The 18792-nt window shown below is 40.6% G+C and overlaps 2 protein-coding genes across 5 annotated transcripts in view; both read right to left on the bottom strand.

Annotated features, from left to right (window-relative positions):
* Positions 1-52: 52 nt before the first annotated feature.
* Positions 53-13686, bottom strand: slc2a12 (solute carrier family 2 member 12). Its single transcript, XM_061754906.1, has 7 exons — positions 13627-13686; positions 13255-13559; positions 11266-11384; positions 4378-5631; positions 2875-2997; positions 421-553; positions 53-350 (listed from the first exon to the last, which is right to left on the bottom strand). Exons 1-7 carry the CDS (start codon positions 13684-13686, stop codon positions 263-265), a joined length of 2082 nt encoding a protein of 693 aa, XP_061610890.1. The 3' UTR covers positions 53-262.
* Positions 13687-16131: 2445 nt separating this feature from the next.
* The window catches only part of sgk1 (serum/glucocorticoid regulated kinase 1), a 36018-nt gene continuing 33357 nt past the window's right edge, over positions 16132-18792 (bottom strand). For all 4 annotated transcript variants that reach the window (XM_061754890.1, XM_061754891.1, XM_061754893.1 and 1 more), the window contains one exon: positions 16132-17620. In XM_061754890.1, coding sequence (XP_061610874.1) covers positions 17453-17620 — 168 coding nt within the window. In that variant the 3' untranslated portion in view covers positions 16132-17452. The remainder of the gene's footprint in view (positions 17621-18792) is intronic.

Raw genomic sequence — 18792 nt, 5'->3', positions numbered from 1 at the left:
CTGCTCTGTGTGTATGTGTGCGTTTGAGAATGTGAGCATTATGATCTAGTAATCCAGTGTTAAAAAACAAATTTAATACTCAAGAGGCCAACACAAGTCAGTCTTTTACAGCAACAGATAATCACCAAAAGTTTTAAAGGGGACATAAAGTTACAAACATTTTGAATATGTGTACAATAAATTTAACCATAACCGTTATGTAACCCGTTATGGCTTAGTGTTGCATAGAGTGAACTGAATGTTATTTCAGTGGCATTTTGGGTCACAGGATGTTTGGGGGCATCTCTCTGGACACTCCGCTCGTCTCCTGATGTTGGACCTTCTTGCACAGGCTGATTTCAAAATGCTTCCTGGGTAGATGGAGGACAAAAACAGATGAGGTTTTATAGCTAGTAGCTAAGGAATCCTGGCGCAACTCACTTTTTAGCCAGTTCTTTTGAGATTTCCTCCAGCGTGCGTCCGCTTGTCTTGGGCACGCGGAGCATGACAAACACCAGAAGGACGAAGCTCATTGCGGCGTACAAGAACATCATGTTGGGAACGCCAATCCTCTCTGGAAAAAAAACCAAAACACTTTTGTGTGTAAGCTCCCATGCAATGTGTTTTGCTCTCCTTGGGCTTGTACACAAATGTATATTAGATAGAGCTGCACCATCTAATCCAATGCAGCAGCTGTATGGAACATTATTTTTACAAAGAGTGATGATTTAGAGGTATTCATGTTATTGTCATGTTATAGAACAGCACATTCTGTACTGAGATTTATTTATAGCGAAAGTAACCAATATATCAGAAACATTGGTACAATTTTCATAATGACTTTCTAAGTATTACAAATTTATTTTTGTTTCTAATTTACTAAAGTATATATATATATCTTCCATCCAATATTCCAATTTGATTATTTGAAAACTCTTAAGTCCCCCTGGTTAAGTCCTGTTGGCAGTAATTTTTTGGGGGGCGGGGGGCTGCAGATTTTGTCAAAACCCCAGAGAAGAAATCTGACGCTTTTTGGCTAGCATGATTTAGCGACCAGTTTTCCCTCTGGAAAATGCTGTTGCCCAAAACGCTGTTTTTGTTTTGTTTTTTTGTTTAAAATGGCTTACTTGAACCATGATCCCTCGCTGCATCGTGGCCGTGGTCTGTTTTGCACAGGCCCCGGTGCTGTAAAATGCGTAAATTCACTCTGTCTGTAAACATTGGCTTCTCATAAGCCAGCTAGTTAACAGTAACTGGCTAGTTCTTGTCAATCATCTGCCATGATTTATTGAATAAATCTGGTGCTGTCACAGTCTGGTAAGAATTATCCATGCATCTCCTCACGGTCATGGGATGCCTCGTAAAACACGCACTGCAGCTCTTGTCAGAATAAAATAATAACATAAAATACACTTTCTGGTATTTTGGCCCATTTCTCCATGCAGATCTCCTCAAGAGAAGTGATGTTTTGGGGCTGATGCAGGGCAACACAGACTTTCAACTCCCTCCAAAGATTTTCTATGGGGTTGAGATCTGGAGACTGGATAGGCCACTCCAGGACCTTGAAATGCTTCTTACGAAGCCACTCCCTTGTTGCCCGGACGGTGTGTTTGGGATCATTTTCATGCGGAAAGACCCAGCCACGTTTCATCTTCAATGCCCTTGCTGATGGAAATGGTTTTCACTCAAAATCTCACAATACATGGCCCCTTTACACAGATCAATCGACCTGGTCCCTTTGCAGAAAAACAACCCAAACCATGATGTTTCCAACCCCATGCTTCATAGTAGGTATGGTGTTCTTCTCCTCCAAACACGATAAGTTGAGTTTTTACCAAAAAGTTCTATTTTGGTTTCATCTGACCATATGACATTCTCCCAATCCTCTTCTGGATCATCCAAATGCTCTCTAGATGGGCCTGGACATCTACAGGCTTAAGCAGGGGGACATGTCTGGCACTGCAGGATTTGGGTCTCTGGCAGCATAGTATGTTACTGATGGTAGCCTTTGTTACTTTGGTCCCAGCTCTCTGTAGGCCATTCACTAGGTTGCCCCGTGTGGTTCTGGGATTTTTTGTCACCGTTCTTGTGATCATTTTGACCCCACGGGGTCAGATCTTACGTGGAGCCCCAGATGGAGGGAGATTATCAGTGGTCTTGTATGTCTTCCATTTTCTAATAATTGCTCTCACAGTTGATTTCTTCACACCAAGCTGCTTACCTACTGCACATTTGGTCTTCCCAGCCTGGTGCAGGTCTACAATTTTGTTTCTGGTGTCCTTTGACAGCTCTTTGGTCTTGGCCATAGTGGAGTATGGAGTGTGACTGTTTGAGGTTATGGACAGGTGTCTTTTATACTGATAACGTGTTCAAACAGGTGTCCTTAATACAGGTAACGAGTGGAGGACAGATGAGCCTCTTAAAGAAGAAGTTACAGGTCTGTGAGAGCCAGAAATCTTGCTTGTTTGTAGGTGACCAAATACTTTTTTTCCACCATAATTTGGTAATAAATTCTTTAAAAATCAGACAATATGATTTTCTGGATTATTTTTTTTTGCCCTCATTTTGTCATTTTTTTAGCCTCACTGTATAGTATACAGTAACTTAGAAATTGTAACTATTGAATCTGTTAAGTGACTGTGTAGCTACTGTTGTGGTCTGCGCTGAAGAAACATTTAAATTGAGTTGTTACATGTGAATTTAATATTTAAATTCTATCTAAAATAAGAAATATTTGCAAGCGCACACATGGAACCAGACTGAACCCCCTTCTCTGCACTGAGTCATTTGTTTGTTTAGCACAGCGTGTACTGTGTTTGGACATTGTGACTGCCAGTATGTGACAGTCATGTGATGATGAGGTGTGGAAAATTCCAGGAGAGAGCGTAAACACACCCGTCATGGTGAGAAAAGTCATGGAGATGAGTAGGTTGGTGGCCCAGTTGACAGCCGACACCACCGACACGGCTCGCCCGCGAATGCCCATGGGGAAGATCTCGCTCAGTACCACGTACACCACTGGAAAGCCAAAAAATAACACACAAATACAACGTGTGTGAAGTTATTAATAGTGGCAGTTATCTAAGATTACTGTACTTGTTTGTCGAGCGTATATGCACTTTGTCCCTCACCGTACAGTGCAACAAATACTTCATCTCAGTGGTTCTCGAACTGTGGTCCGCGTGCCATAGCTTAGGGCAGTGATTCCCAACCAGTGTGCCGTGGGAATTTATGAAATTTTATCTAATTGCTCCAAAAATTATTTATTTACAAGAAATAATGTATCTTTGTTCATCTATTTATACCAGTGAGGCATAGTGACAGACAGAACAAATACATGCTCTTCTATAAGATGGCAGGAAGTATATACACAGTAATTAATGTATCCACTTTTTGTGAATTTTTTTTTTGTTGGTGTGCCGTGAGATTTTTCAATTGTAAAATATGTACCTTGGCTCCATAAAGGTTGGAAATCACTGGCTAAGGGTTCTGCAAAATTACTTGATGATTTACATCGTACGCACACTCATAGCTGACAACGAGGTGCTCTAAAGTGGCCATGCCAGCCGGAAACCAATCTTTTTTTTTTTTTTTTTTTTATTCCCCACTGGAACAAATTAAAATTTTAAGTCAAGATATGGGGACTAGCGCACCAATAAAACGGACATACTAAACCAATTACAGTGGTACCTTGACTTAAGGGTGCATAAATTTTTCATCTTAAAAGCTATCGTCGCTTTTTTGTTTTTCCCTTTGTCTTGCAAGCCAAAATTTTAGGTGCTGGCTTTAGCACTAGATGGCGGCATCGGACCTCAAAACAAACACCCACCATCACGTGTCTCACAATTTGAGATACGAGTCAACTGAGTGACGGAACGAATTAATGAGTAGCAATTTTCAAATATGCGGTGTAACATTGTTGTCCTATTTATAAAAAAAAAAAAAAAAAAAATCAGAATGGCGTGCTTTACAGAATAAACATATATAAACATACAAACAAACTTGTATTTTAAAAATCAAATTCTTGAAAATAATTTTATCCTTAGTTAAACTGACTTAACACATTCACTGCCATTGACGGCTTCAGAAGTCAATATCCATGTTAACTGGGAAGGCTGGCAGTGATATTACAAATATATAAAAAAAAAAAAAATACTTTATTCTCATAACATCACAAAGTTTTTCCTCAAAAAAAAAAATATTTGTTAAGGTGCTAAGACTCAAAATGAGGTAACTTCTGACTTCCTATGGCATTTAAGGGTACACGATATTTATGCTTAATTGGCTTCAGGATTACAAGGAGGGTACCAAAAAGGGCACCCAAAAAGTGTGAGAACCGCTTCATTATCGCACTTTGTGTGGCTAATTAGGGCTTTAGAGGTAATCGGCGCTGCTTACTTGGCCCCAGGCCTATGGAGAAGGCGGCCACAAACACAAGCAAGCTGATGAGTGACGCCCACTTGAGCGAGGAAGACTTATCGTCCACGGGCCCACTTCGCACCAACCCGTTGTCATCGTCTGTCCACCAGATGGGGGCGCTTGTGATAAACATTTGGGTCTCATTCTCCGTTCTGTTGTGATCCCATGTGACAATGGTATGGTTGGGTGCCGGGTGGCTGACACACAAGCTGGTTAGCTGCGTGTGACTCTGCAGGGTCAGTGCGCCCAGAGCCGCCAGCGACATCCCCATGGCCACGGCGCCAACACACAGGAAGCTCTTAGGCCCCACGCGGTCCACAAGCAGCACGGCCGGGACCGTGCCGACCACCTTGACCACGCCGAAGCCGGTGGATGCCAGGGTGGCAGCGTCATCGCTGTGGAAGCCGACGCCGCGCAGCAGGGGCGAAGCGTAGGACAGGATGTTGGGCTGCCCCGTGGCCTGTTGGAGGAACACGAGCACCATGCCCGTCAGGAGACGCGATCGCAGGTTGGACTTGGCGCTGAAGAGCTCCACAAAGCTGTGCTCTGACTCCTCCTTGAGCCCAATCTGGATATCCCTGAGTTCCACTTCCACTTGTTCTTTCGCGCCACCCCTCATACGCGCCAGAACCTCCCTGGCCAGCTCCAGCTCACCCCGCGCCACCAGGAACCTCGGACTGGGCGGGAGGAACACGAGGGCGCCCATCTGGAGCAGTGCTGGAGGGATGACCAGTCCGAACGTGTACACCCAGCCGTCGGGTAGCGTGGCGAAAGCGTAGCTGCAGCTGAAGCCCAGCATGACGCCCACCACCAGCATCAGCTCGTACAGCGTCACCAGCAGGCCACGCCTCTCCCGCGGCGAGATCTCTGCAATGTACAGGCACGCCGCTGTACCCGAAAGCGAGGTGCCCATGCCCACCACGATGCGGCCCAACGCCAACGCCGCCAGCGAGGCCATAGCCATGAGGAGCATGGTGCCGCCGATCACCAGGCCGGCGCTCAGGAGAAGGGAGCAGCGGCGGCCGTAGCGGTCCAGGACGGGACCGCCGGCCAGGCAAATTAGCAGCGCGCCCAGGAGCTGGGAGCTGACCAGCAGCTCCTGCTCACGGCACGACAGCGACAGGACACCGCGCAGCTGCAGCAGCACCCCTGACGTCAGGCCCATCTCATAGCCCAGCATGAGGCCACTCAAGGACGCTGCCATGGCTGCTGCCACCACCAGCCAGCTACAGCCTGGGGGAAGAAACACTTCTTTGAGTACCACTCGTTGTTCCCACACAGCAGAGAGAATATATGCCTGTGAGCATTCTTATATGCTCTGTTTGTATGTGTTGCTGCTACATGCGTGCTAAGTAGCAGTTGGATGAAGGTTTATCATTTCTATATGCTAATTTCCGTTATCTCAACTATGGTGTTTCACATTATGTGTTAGCATTAGGCTAGCGGACCTTCACTATACGAAATCGGAGCTGTCAAATGTTACAGATCGTCCGTATTTTTTTTACAGAACTCACCGAACACTGACTTGTTACACTCGCAACTAATTCTTCCGGATATTTAAAAAAAAAAAAATACAATCGCTGACATTAATTGCTGTGTTGGGCCACCATGATGCTTCAGATGATGGCCAGTAAAAATGTCATACATTAGAAATAAAGACCATTGTTTAAAAAAATAAATAAGCACTTTCACATTAAACAGTCACCCAACTTTCAGCTGTTTGGGTATTATCGGGGAATGCTTGGTGCTGGAGGGAGGGCCATTTTGCACCGGCCCACCTACCAACGAGCGATGGTTGGCTAGCTAATGTGGCTAAACACGACAAGAAGAAAGTATGCTTTGCATCTGGTGTCCACGCAGCATAAGTTACTAGTCATCGCCTCCATGCCAGCGGATAAGCTCCACCTCTGACAAGTATCGTTATCACGAAGGTAGGACAAGGATTAATTAACAGGAGAAAGACGAAGATACCATACTAATTGCTAAGATATCGTGACATGTAGTTTCGAAACACCGAAATAAATGGGTGATACAGTGAACTTGTCACATAGGTCTGTCTGGAACTGTGTTATAGCAGAGAGTAAACAACTTTGAAGAGCAAAATAGCAGGCAAATTAAGTGTTTGGAGAGAAAATAATACACAGCGACACAGGACGCCGTCTGCAACTGCACATGAATTAGTAAGTCACTGCATATATCACCTGAGAACAGAGGCCTATAAAGACAAAAGTATATTTAATAAATAGTTACAATATAAGAAGGGATAATCTATATTAGTCCCACAATGCGGAAATTTGCATAATTTAAGCAGCAATAGTGGATACAGGAAATACAATGCAATGTCATTTTCTATCAGCCAAAGCCTTGGTGCTATCTTACACAAAGAGCACCGAAAAACCAGCTAACAAGGTCAGTTTTTCATTCTGATATAAAAACAACGCTAAAACAAATGTCAGCTAACGTAAACAAGATGAAAGTTTGTTACGTAGTGGGATCACACTACTTATACCGCACTCGTCATAATCTGTGACACAATTTTTTCATTGGATTGTGCACAATTAGTAAGTAGGACTCTTTCTAGCTTATTATTTCATTTGAACTTCCAAAGTTGAATACCACCTTAGGTCATACCATTCAAAATATGACTGGAATTTTTCGTAGGCAAAAATATGTTGCACAAAACTTCAGAGATCGAATCACCTTTTTTGGGGGGTTGTTGCTTTTTGAGATATACTTTTTTTTTCAGTTGTTGCAATTACCTAATTCAGCAACAACAACAAAATTGGTCAGTTCACAACTTAATAAAAGGTATGGGAACACAACGTTTTGATAGCATAAAGGTCGAGACGACATTAGATAGCTCTTAACCCATTCACTGCCAGCCCTCCCAGTTAACATGGATATTTGTCTTAAACAACTTGTTTATTTTCCCTTAGTACGAGCAATATAAGTTACTGTGATCCATCCATCCATCCATTTTCTGAGCCGCTTCTCCTCACTAGGGTCGGGGCGTGCTGGAGCCTATCACAGCTATCATCGGGCAGGAGGCGGGGTACACCCTGAAGTGGTTGCCAGCCAATCGCAGGGCACATACAACCAAACAACCATTCACACTCACATTCACACCTACGGGCAATTTAGAGTGTTCAATTAACATGCATGTTTTTTTTTTGGGACGTGGTAGGAAACCGGAGTGCCCGGAGAAAACCCCCGCAGGCACGGGGAGAACATGCAAACTCCACACAGGCGGGGCCGGGGATTGAACCCTGCTCCTCAGAACTGTGAGGCTGACGCTCTAACCTGTCGGCCACTGTGCCGCCTAGTTACTGTGATAAAACAGAAATTATTTTGTGTAATTCCTGTTGTTTGTGCAAAGCGCTTTTGTACATAATTACATTTAAGTCTGTTCAAAAAAAAAACTTAAGTGTTGGAGTTTAATCAGTTGTTCTACTATTACATCTGCCTCACAGTTCTGGGGACCGGGGTTCAAATCCTGACCCCGCCTGTGTGGAGTTTGCATGTTCTCCCCGTGCCTGGGTGGGTTTTCTCCGGGCACTCCGGTTTCCTCCCACATCCCAAAAACATGCGTGGTCGGTTGATTGAAGACTCTAAAGTAGTGTTCAGATGTGTTTTTAGGCTTTCCCCGACATTTCCAGCAGAAGCCTTAAGGGTTTTCCCCCAAAGCATGATGCTACCACCACCATGCTTCACTTTTTTTCAATTTAATTTTTTTATGATGAGCAGTGTTGTTGGAACTGAGTCCCCCTTTGATCTATTATTATTATTATTATTATTATATCTGTATGTAACTTTTGTTTGTTTCCACCGATGCTGTGAACGTTTTAAGTAGAGCACATTTTGTGTTGTCAGGCTTTAAGTCATGCTTGAGCAAGCAAGTATGTACTTCGATTGGACTTTAAACACTGCAGAGTTTAACTCGCACCCTTGGTTGGAAGAGTGAGGGTACTTGTATTTGTTTTGTTTTTCAAGTTCTTTAAAGTGTACAGGCATGGGTCCACCTCATGCATACATTTGTATTTAAGAGATTTTATGGAGTATTTTAATCCTTTTCAATGGTCAATTTTGTGTCGAAATCATGTATTTATATCATATGACTTTGTATAGTGGAAAATCCTGAGTAATAAAAAGGGGGTTTTACCGTAATTGATTGCTTTTACTATGGATCGGATTCTAATGGAATGTATTGCTCCAATTGTTTAGTTTCATGGTGCCAAATAAACAAAAGGCAATTTTTTTTTGCACCTATCTGCTTTGTCCATGTGGGCCAAGGGCTGCTACTGTTGTATTTGTGCCAAGCATGTCTTTTGAAATTAAGGCCAAAATGTTCAACCTTGGTTTTATTGGACAATAACAACCCCCCAACACGTGGGAAAATATGGAATGGGGGGTGGGGGGTGGGGGGGGGAGCCTACTAGAACATCTGAACTTTATTTGGGGTTAGTCGATTTTTACTTCTTAAATATAATCTTTTTTTTTTTTTTTACTTGAGTTGTACAAGTTATAGGTCTAACTAACAGTAAAAAACGTTTTGAAATCATGTATCTCTCTTATTTTTTAATACCACAAAACCCTGGCATCTAAATAGTGGATAGACTTTTACTAGTCACTGTAAGTACAGAGTGTGAGTACCTTTGTGAACAACATTCCAGGACCATTTTTGCATCTTTGGACATGCTCTTAAAAGTGCTGACTGAGCAATAAAGAAAGGCCACAGGGTAAACAAGAAGCATTATGCTGTTGCAATCTAATTTCTCGACTTGTGCAAATAGGTCATGAAGAACCTCATCCTAAATTCCAGTGATGTATTTTTCCCTGTCGCTATTTAGTAGTGGAGCATTGTGACCAGTTTTAAACTGCCCCCTTTTCATTGTAATTGATTTGTTGCTTTTATTACACAATGTAGAGAAACACAGCTGTGAACTGCGGGATCCTCAAAGGTCATTTTATGTGTATGTACAGTATGTGCATGGTTTTCATTGAAAAAAAAACCCACATTTGTTGGTACTGTACTCACGCTAGTGACAATCTATGAATTAGAGCCATTACCACATTTAGCTATACATAAAATATGTTAAAAAACTATATGTAGTATAGAAAATATTATTTTGGTAGCCTCATTGAGCTACACATTCTTTCTAATACTACAATAATAATAATTAATATTAACATTATATAAATTAACATTAACCAAACTAAGAGTATTAAAAACAATTACAAATCAATGAAAAAGATCCAATATGTTGGTTCCATTACCTAGCAATACATCATTATAATATGTTTTATATATAATAATGTAATTTTAAAAAATCCTTTTATATTATTTTTAAAAAATAGTGTAAAAATAAATAGCTACATTATACAGTATCTCTATTAAAATAATAAATAATCCTAAAAATAAATATTCAACTTGGTTTTCAAATAAATAGTTATGAACAAATAAGAAATTTTATGGTATATAATCCAAATATCAATTAAAAAAAAAAAACTATACAAAAAAACTATTAATTAAATATATGTTGGTAATATTTTCATTATTGTTTATAATAGGGGTGCACCAGAGATTCGGTCACCAAAAATATTTAGCCAAAACTGGCCCCAAAGTGCATTTTCAGTTTTGGGCCGAAATACTTTTGCCACCGAAAGAAAATGGCCGAAACAGAATGTTGTGATGCAAAAACCACGGCCAGCACACGGTTGTGGACACTACATTTTTGAGGGAAAAATCAAAATAAAAAAGGCGCATCCACATTGAACAGTCCCTCCCTGCTTTCTGCTGTTCAGGTACGATGGGGGAGTGCTTGGCGGACGCTATTTTGTGCCACCCCAGCTACCTGCAAGCTACGACTGGCTAGCTAACGCGGCTAAACACTATGCCGAGCTGCAGAGGTGAAAATTGGCTTCGTGTCCAGTGTCAAAGCAGCATAAAGTCACTAATTATTGCTTCCACGGCTTACACCTCTGGCAAGTATCGTTATCACAAAGCCATGCTAATTACTAAGCTATCGTGACGTAGTAGCAAAGCACCGGAATACTTTGTGATTGGATGATACAGTACACTTGTCATGAAGGTTTGGCTGGAACCGCATTGTAGCGGAGAGTAACCAACTTTGAACAGCAAAACAGCAGGCAATTAATGTGTCTATGGAGAAAATAATACACAGCTACACGGGACGCTGTCTTGAAACCCGAAATGAATTAGTAAGTCACCTGAGAACTGGGGCCTATAAGTTCAAAAGTACATTTATATCATAAATATATACTGTACTATTGTCAGATCCAATCAATCAGTTATGTTATTTGTTTGTTTGCAATTTTGCCTTTTGAGATCGAGTAGACCCTTATTATTCTTTTGTATTACTTTTGTTGGTATTACTATAAATATATATATATACTATAAATATATATATATATATTTTTTTTAAAACGCTCTCAGTATGCTGAGTTTTTACTTCTTCCTACTCCTTTTCAAATATATGTAGTTTAACAATTTGTATTTTGTCTGTTTGTTTTGATCTCACTGTTTACATGTTCAAAATGAAATCAATCAGTCAATCAATACGCTGCATCTTCAACACGTGCAAACTAATCAATGCACTGCATCTTCAACGTGTGCAAACTACAGCAAACAACCTCAATCAATATTGCGCATAATTAACAGATGAGCTGAAATGCGTGTGTTAAATAAGTAGTGTTTTCTCAAAGGGTGCAGCAAGATACATAAAAGTGAGCATTTAATAGATCATTTTCGCAGAAGACTGCCATCAGTGTGGAATTTTTTTCTTTTCTTCTCCCCCGCCCATTTGAGGACTCAGAGTGAGCAGAACATTGTGCTATGCTGTGTAGTACCTGGACCCGGGGCGGGTTTGTGGGCCCGGGTGACATCGCGGGACAGGTTGCCTGGGGGCTCACTGGACATCATCTTGGTTTGGCTGTCGGAGTCCATCTGTGAGCACTTAGCAGCTGGCCTACCACATTTACACATCACCAATCATGAAAAGGACAAGGGTTGATTTCTCGTTGTACTTGTGTGACGTTAATGTTAAAGAAGGATATACACACAGAATATTGTGTTCGGTGACACATAAGCGCCGAAAGAGTAGGCTCTCTTCTTTAACCAGAAAAAAGGTTTGTGTCTAGCTTTTTCTGCTAAATGGGTTGTTTTCACCAAAAACACTAGTTTCTGAGCAAAATGCTTTTTGTGAAACGAAACATGTCAAGCGGAACAGTGAATTTGACGCTAATATTTTTTTCTGTTGTGATACCTCAAACTATAAAACAACAAAAACAAGACTGAGAAAAGGCTTTTGATGACAATCATTTATTCACAGATAGACAACTATGAAACGCGCCATGAGCGGCCCTGACTCACCGAACGTCAAGTGGCTTTATTTACGTGGTGTTCACCATTTCCTCCTTGAACCGCGTCATCTTTTCTCATAATCCCAACACACACTTTTCTCTACCTACCGCAACATTGTTTATAACACACATATCTTCTGTTTGTGAGGTGCCTAAACTTGTCTGACTTCCAATGTGTTGGGATTTCTCGCTCCCTCATAATTGACAAGACAAGCCGAGATTCACTTCACTGTCTAAACGTTATAATTTTTTTCTACAGTGGTACCTTGTCTTATGGGCTTTTTTTAAGCCAAAATTTGAGCTAGTTAACTTCAGGTATGCTGCCACTCAAGTGAAGTAATAAAATAAAAAATTTTAAAATAAAAAAAACAACAACAACAACAATGGATACATTTCGGTACTGTTACGCTCTTGCATGTGCTGCCGATGCGCTTTCAGCCATTTATTGAACAGGACAAACAGTCGGACACACAAATACAAAATGACAACATTCGCAAGGAGCGACTACTCCAGATCCTGACATCACTCACTCGGCCGTGCCCCTTAAAGGCACACATCCAACACACAAATAATATAAAAGTTACAGTAAGTTAATTACAATTCTACTACAATTTATTTTCATTTTCATTTGTTACTATACAAAAAAATGCTATGTTTCTTTATTTAAACCATGAAACATTTTTTTTTTGAGGAGGGGGGGGGGGGGGCTGGAACAGATTAATGGTATTTCAATTCATTTCAAATTAGAAAATTCATATGATCTTACAAGTAAATTGGTTTAGGCGCTTGGTCACAGAGGTAATTCAAGTTGTGAGTCAAGACTTCAACTATTTCTGTGATTTCCTATATGGATTTTTTTTTTCAAATTATTTATTGCTGTTTTTGTTGTTGTTGATTACTTTTTGTTGTTTTTACTTGGACAACAGCCCACATTTGGCAATACTCTTTTTCATTGGACAGTGATGGAAAAAACGTTTAGAGCACAACTTTTATTGTGATGTTTCACAGGGGTTGACTTCTTTTTATGCAATTACAAATGTTTTAAAAAATGAGTGTGCATGAGGTTTGAGACTTTTATCCTTTTCACGTCTTAATATTGACAACCTTTAACTTATTTTCACTCTTGTGTGACAGTTTAAAATGTTAAATTTTAACCATCTATGGAGGAAAATGATTAACAAAATGTTTTGGGTGAGTTTTTATGAGGGGGGGAAAACGAACATTTGGAGAGAATTGCTTTTAATTATACAGCAATAAAATAGAAAACAAACATTTAACTCAGTTCAGTATATACACCCCCCCCCCCCCCCCAAAAAAAATGTTTTTAATAATAATGCCTGGGTCGCCTCCTGACGTCACCTCGTGACGTCCTCTGGGTCGTTCTATTCCAAACGCTACAACAAGTGACGACGACAGTTGCCACTAACTTTAAAAAGAACTTTGAAAAAGGCCAAAAGCGGTGGAGGTGTACGCTACCTGCTCGTTGGCTCGTTTAGAGTCTTCTTTGTCGCCCCATTCGCTTTCTTCAACCTTTTTTTTTCTCCACTTATTCCTACGGCCGTGCTTGTTTTGGCGACGCTAGCCTCTGTAGCCACGCCCACTTTTGGCTGAGACCACCAATAGGAAGCGCGTGTGCACCCAAGCAACGCCCCTGATAGGTTGCTATTGGTCCAAATCGATTGAACAGTAAAACCTTTGGTACATTCTGAGAAAGTATCAGAATATGGCCACCGGACAGTTAATGAGGAGCAATGTTTTGTATGGAACGTGACTTTTGGAAGCTATTCATGTCGGAAATGGTCATAAAAAAAAGAAATGTTCATCATGAAAAGTACAATGTCACCATACATGTGTAGCAACACTAGTCCAGATGAGATATACAAACACGAGGCCTCTCAAGACCGCCATTGGCCCCCCACCCTGCAGTTGTCTCATTACTTCCAAGAGAAGTATTTCTGTGCCGGGTTCATGTTTAGAGAACCCAGCCATTCGATTCCCACTGCGAGCGTCTTATGCAATGCACACACACACACACACACACACAAAAAGGGCGTCCAGCTTGGTCAGCAAATGTTCTCGACATAAAGTCATCATTTATTCATCATCATATCTGCCTGTTTCTTATCTGACGTTTTTATTGCAGGAAGCGTATTAGCCAGCGGTCCAAAGGTCACCGTTAATTTTCATGTACAAACTGGAACTTTTTTTAAAATGGAAGGTTCCCCCACATTTGCACAGTGCATGCGAGGGTTTTGAGTTGCGCAATGAAGGTTAGCGGCTTTTCGTTATTGCAGAATAAATGTGTGCAGATCAGATATTAGTTCATTTACTGTAGAACGATGCGATCCGAAACGATTAAGTGGCTTGAAATCGATTCGGTAACTTTTTAGCCAAAAATTCAACCAGTGTGACTGTGGAATAAATACCTGCATACTAAACAGTGAAGGTGAAATTTACAAGATTCCTGTTGTTTCTCGTACGGGGATCAGGTAAAATTCATGATGGTCATTAAATATAAGGATTTTCCTGATGCGCTTCTATTTATTTGCATTGCTTTGACAATAAAACTAAATAATAATAATTTGCCTGCTGGTTCCGCAATCACGCACTGCATAAATGTATGCCCAACATCTACCGCCGTCTAAGTTTGTCTATATGTGCCCTGCGATTGGCTAACCATCTCAGGGCGTACCCCTTCTCTTGCCCCAAGTTGGCCGACGCCAGCACACCTGCAACCCTAGTGAGGATAGCCAGTTTCCAAAATGTATGGATGGATGTTGTTGTTGTTGTTGTTGTTGTTTTTAGCAAAATCTTTAAATGTTAAATACAAGCATTTTTTGATGGTTAATGTTTTGCATTGTTTGTGTTGTCTCATATGTGTTATGCAAATAGTTTGAAATGAATTATGCAGCATAGACAGCAACTCCAACAAAACATTGTTTTAAAAACCATGACATAATATTAATAACTACAAATATATTAACAAACTATTAATAATAACTATTCATGAATATATGTAGTACGCTTCTTCCAGTAACCACAATGATAAGCACATTGTTCTATCGATACCTCTCTGAAAGTATCAATCAACAGTAGGCCTTGTTATCTTCGGAAAGACAGTAGTACCTGTCACTAGATTGATGCCAGGCTTGGCCAACAGATGGAAATGTAGGACCATCAAAACACTTCACACTAGTCAGTATAAAAAATTAAAACAAACAAAACAAACACACAAAAAAAAGCTAGGCACAGGCTTTTAAAAAGTAACAAGCCTATTTTGACAATTGAAGGAGTAGAAAGTTTTCAAATGTAGGCATTCAAAGTAAAAAGTCATCCGAAATAATATATACTCAAGTCAAGTACAGACGCCTGAAAAATCTACTGAAGTACAATAAGTGAGTATTTGTATTACTTCCTAACACTGTTCATAATAAAAGTATAGTATCAAGGTCAAGTCTCTTTGTTCTACTACACTAGTATTTCGTAAAGTTGTCATTACATAACTGATGCTGCTTAAGATAGTCATTATCTTTTCATACCATTTTGACCTGAACTTAGTTATCTTATGAGTGAATAACAGTCTAATAACACACACGCACATATATGTTGTCTTATGTTGTCGAGTTAAAGGGCTTTTTTAATAATCTGGGAATTGCAAACCGTTGCTGTACTTTTGCACTGCCTGTTGAAATGTAATCCAGTCACAAATAAGTGTTTATCAAAATATTGTTTTTTTTTTAAATTTGTATTTATGTATTTTTTTATTAAGAAATAATATTAAGAGTATTTTGACTCATCTTTCAAGATGCACAGAATATTGTTTATTGTGACAATATAAGACCCGAACCTAACGTAAAGTTTATTGCTAGTGTTTTTCCATTCTTTGCTGTCGTAATCAGCAGTAGAACATGGGTCAGTTTCACCAAAAACCACCGGAAATAAGCTTTTTGTGAAGAGATACATGTCAATTAGAACAGTGACTTTGATGCTAATATCTTTTTGTGAAAAATCACGATGCTGATTCACGGGATGGTTCGTGTTGAACATCAGTGGCTTTTTTACATGGCGTTCGCCATTCACTCCATAAACTGCAGCATCTTTTTCCCCGATCGCGACACGTACTTTTGACTCCAAAGCGATGCAACACTGCCTTCTACAGGGATCTGTTTGTCATTACAGTGGTTTACAAACTTGATATTCACAAACTGGGCGAGAGCGCCTTCTACGTACATTTGTCGTCAGCAGTAAATGGTTGGATTCAAGGTCATGAATATAAACTTTCACACCAGTGAATGACTTAATGACCTAAACGTGATACATTTTATACACGTATTAAACACAATATCGGCGTAATAAAGTTAAAGTTTTATTGCAAACCAGCAATGGTCACGTTAAATCTTGAAACAATTTTACAATGTACAGTACATTTCAACATGAATTAACATTACATACAACATCTATGCCTTTACCTTGATTTTTTTTCAAGTCTTCTATTTACATTACAACTTAGTACACTTGACTCCAAATATACAAACAAACTTCAAGACCAATATTATGACAGAATGTTCGCTTGGGGAAGAATACGGAATGCAGATTGAGCATTTTTTTCGATAAAGTTTTCATCCACTACCTGTGCCTGATGGAAGGCAACCGTGAAAAATGATACGAGAGCGGACCTTAAGCTAGATATTCAAGGATATCGAATAAATGCTAAGACGGCTTTCAAAGCCATCCAAGTTCCATGTATTGTATGCTCTTTGTCCTCACTAGTATACAATTCCGCACACTAGTAACGACTGTGTATAACTCGTAACGTCATTCCTGAATACGAGTAGGACAACTTTGGAATCCTAGTAGGACAAGTACATGTTACTAGTGAGGAAAAATAATTGTGGGCATTTTGGTGCTACTAGTAGGGTCAAGGAGGCTACTAGTTAGGCCTAGTAGTGTTACTAGTGCAGCACAGTCGTTTACTGGTAAGTTTTAATTGTGTACTAGCAGGCCAAAAGTAGCACTAGTCGTGAAAAACCGTTACTAGTAAGACAGTTTTTGTACTAGTGCAATGAATTGCTTTATTAGTAAGGAAAAAGAGCGTAGTAGTTCAGGAACCAATCAAGGATATGGAATAAATGCTCCTAGAGGAAGCGGGTTTGTTCACCTGGCCTAAAAGGGAAACAAAGGAAGACGACATGTAGGGGGCGCTGTGCTAACATTTTCTATGACAACATAGCAGCAAGTCTCTCTTTTACCATTTATATTATTTCTGTGTGCAAAATGATCAGTCGCCGTGACGGGGACTTTGAAGGCCAGCGCCCTCTCGTTTTAAGTGCGACACCATGACTGAAAAAAAGGCAACTTTGAGGAAAAACGGCCGCTCTGTAACATTCAGCTTGCTCCCTTTTTCATCCCATGAAAAATGACAAAAGCACCAAAAAAACCAAAAAAAAACAAAAGGAATGTGGAGGAAAACCAGACCATGATTTGCTACGTAGATGAGCGTGTGCTTATCGGCTCGGTCGGGAACGCTTTTGGGAATTTGTGCGTCCATTCGTGGAATATTTACACACAGCAGTTAGTTGCAAAGTGACCACGAGAGTTTTTTCCCCCCCCCTAAGATGCTAATCTAGTGAAACTGTTACATCAGAAGTCCTCACAAGGGGGAAGGGGGCATTTCCTATAGGTAGGAGTCCATGGAGGGGGCATAGGAGAAGCCAACGAAGGCCTCGGCCGCCTCCTTGATGCTGGCTGTGACCAGGGCGCTGTCGGGCGAGCAGCCAATGGAGTTGGGCACCGGCTCGTCGGTGAACTCGGGGTCGAAGTGCCGCAGGTCGTTGGGGCCCGTCTGGAGGACGAGCGCAAACGAGAGGATTAGTCGCTGAGCGGGGAATTATGCAATTTTACTTCACTGGCCCGAAATTATTTTTATGCGACAAATAACGTATAACGTATGCCGCCAGATGTAAATGGTGAAGTAGTACAGTAATTGGTGTCAAGCAAGTACATTGAAGTGATGCACCTTGACTGAGAAAGAAAAGTTTTTCACTGAGAAGCTAACATTAGCCTGGGTTGTTAGTGGAAGTCAAGCAGAGTCTCAACCACATGTGCAATGAAAAAAAAAATTAAAAAAATCTAATCATCTGTAATCCTTTTTTTTTTTATTATTATTATTTTTTTCAAGGTAATGTTGGAATTGAGTTTGAAATAATAAACGCTTTTCGGATCATCATTTGCGGTATATTTACTGTTTAAGTTACTAATGTAGGCAATTATAAAATATTTGTAGGGTGCTTCAATTACTATTGCAATTATTCCTCCATGAATACTATCGGGCGGCACGGTGGCCGACTGGTTAGAGCGTCAGCCTCACAGTTCTGAGGACCCGGGTTCAATCCCCGGCCCCGCCTGTGTGGAGTTTGCATGTTCTCCCCGTGCCTGTGTGGCTTTTCTCCGGGCACTCCGGTTTCCTCCCACATCCCAAAAACATGCATGAATTGGAGACTCTAAATTGCCCGTAGGCATGACTGTGAGTGCGAATGGTTGTTTGTTCCTATGTGCCCTGCGATTGGCTGGCAACCAGTTCAGGGTGTACCCCGCCTCCTGCCCGATGACAGCTGGGATAGGCTCCAGCACGCCCGCGACCCTAGTTAGGAGAAGCGGCTCAGAAAATGGATGGATGGATGAATACTATCGTTGATCTAGCTATACTAGTGACATAACAATTAAATACTCTTCCACTAGATGGCAGCAGTACATAATTAACCTGTGTCTCCCTGTTGCCATTCATACACAATTTGTTTTACATATAGAAATATATTTTATTATTTAAAAATTCAATAAGTACCTTTTTTGGAAAAAGTTTCTACGGTCAATTTTGTTGTTTTTATTTAATTAAAAAAACATGCTTTTCACTGGACAGTGACTAGTTTACTTTTGTTAACATGAACTTTTTTTTGTTAATTCCTCTTGAATAACACATGAATTTTAACGGAAAAAAAAAAACACGGACATTTGGGA

The sequence above is a fragment of the Phyllopteryx taeniolatus genome, chromosome 18 (genome assembly GCF_024500385.1).
Source record: "Phyllopteryx taeniolatus isolate TA_2022b chromosome 18, UOR_Ptae_1.2, whole genome shotgun sequence".
Classification (NCBI taxonomy): Eukaryota; Metazoa; Chordata; class Actinopteri; order Syngnathiformes; family Syngnathidae; genus Phyllopteryx; species Phyllopteryx taeniolatus.
This window is presented reverse-complemented; position numbering and strand designations above follow the sequence as displayed.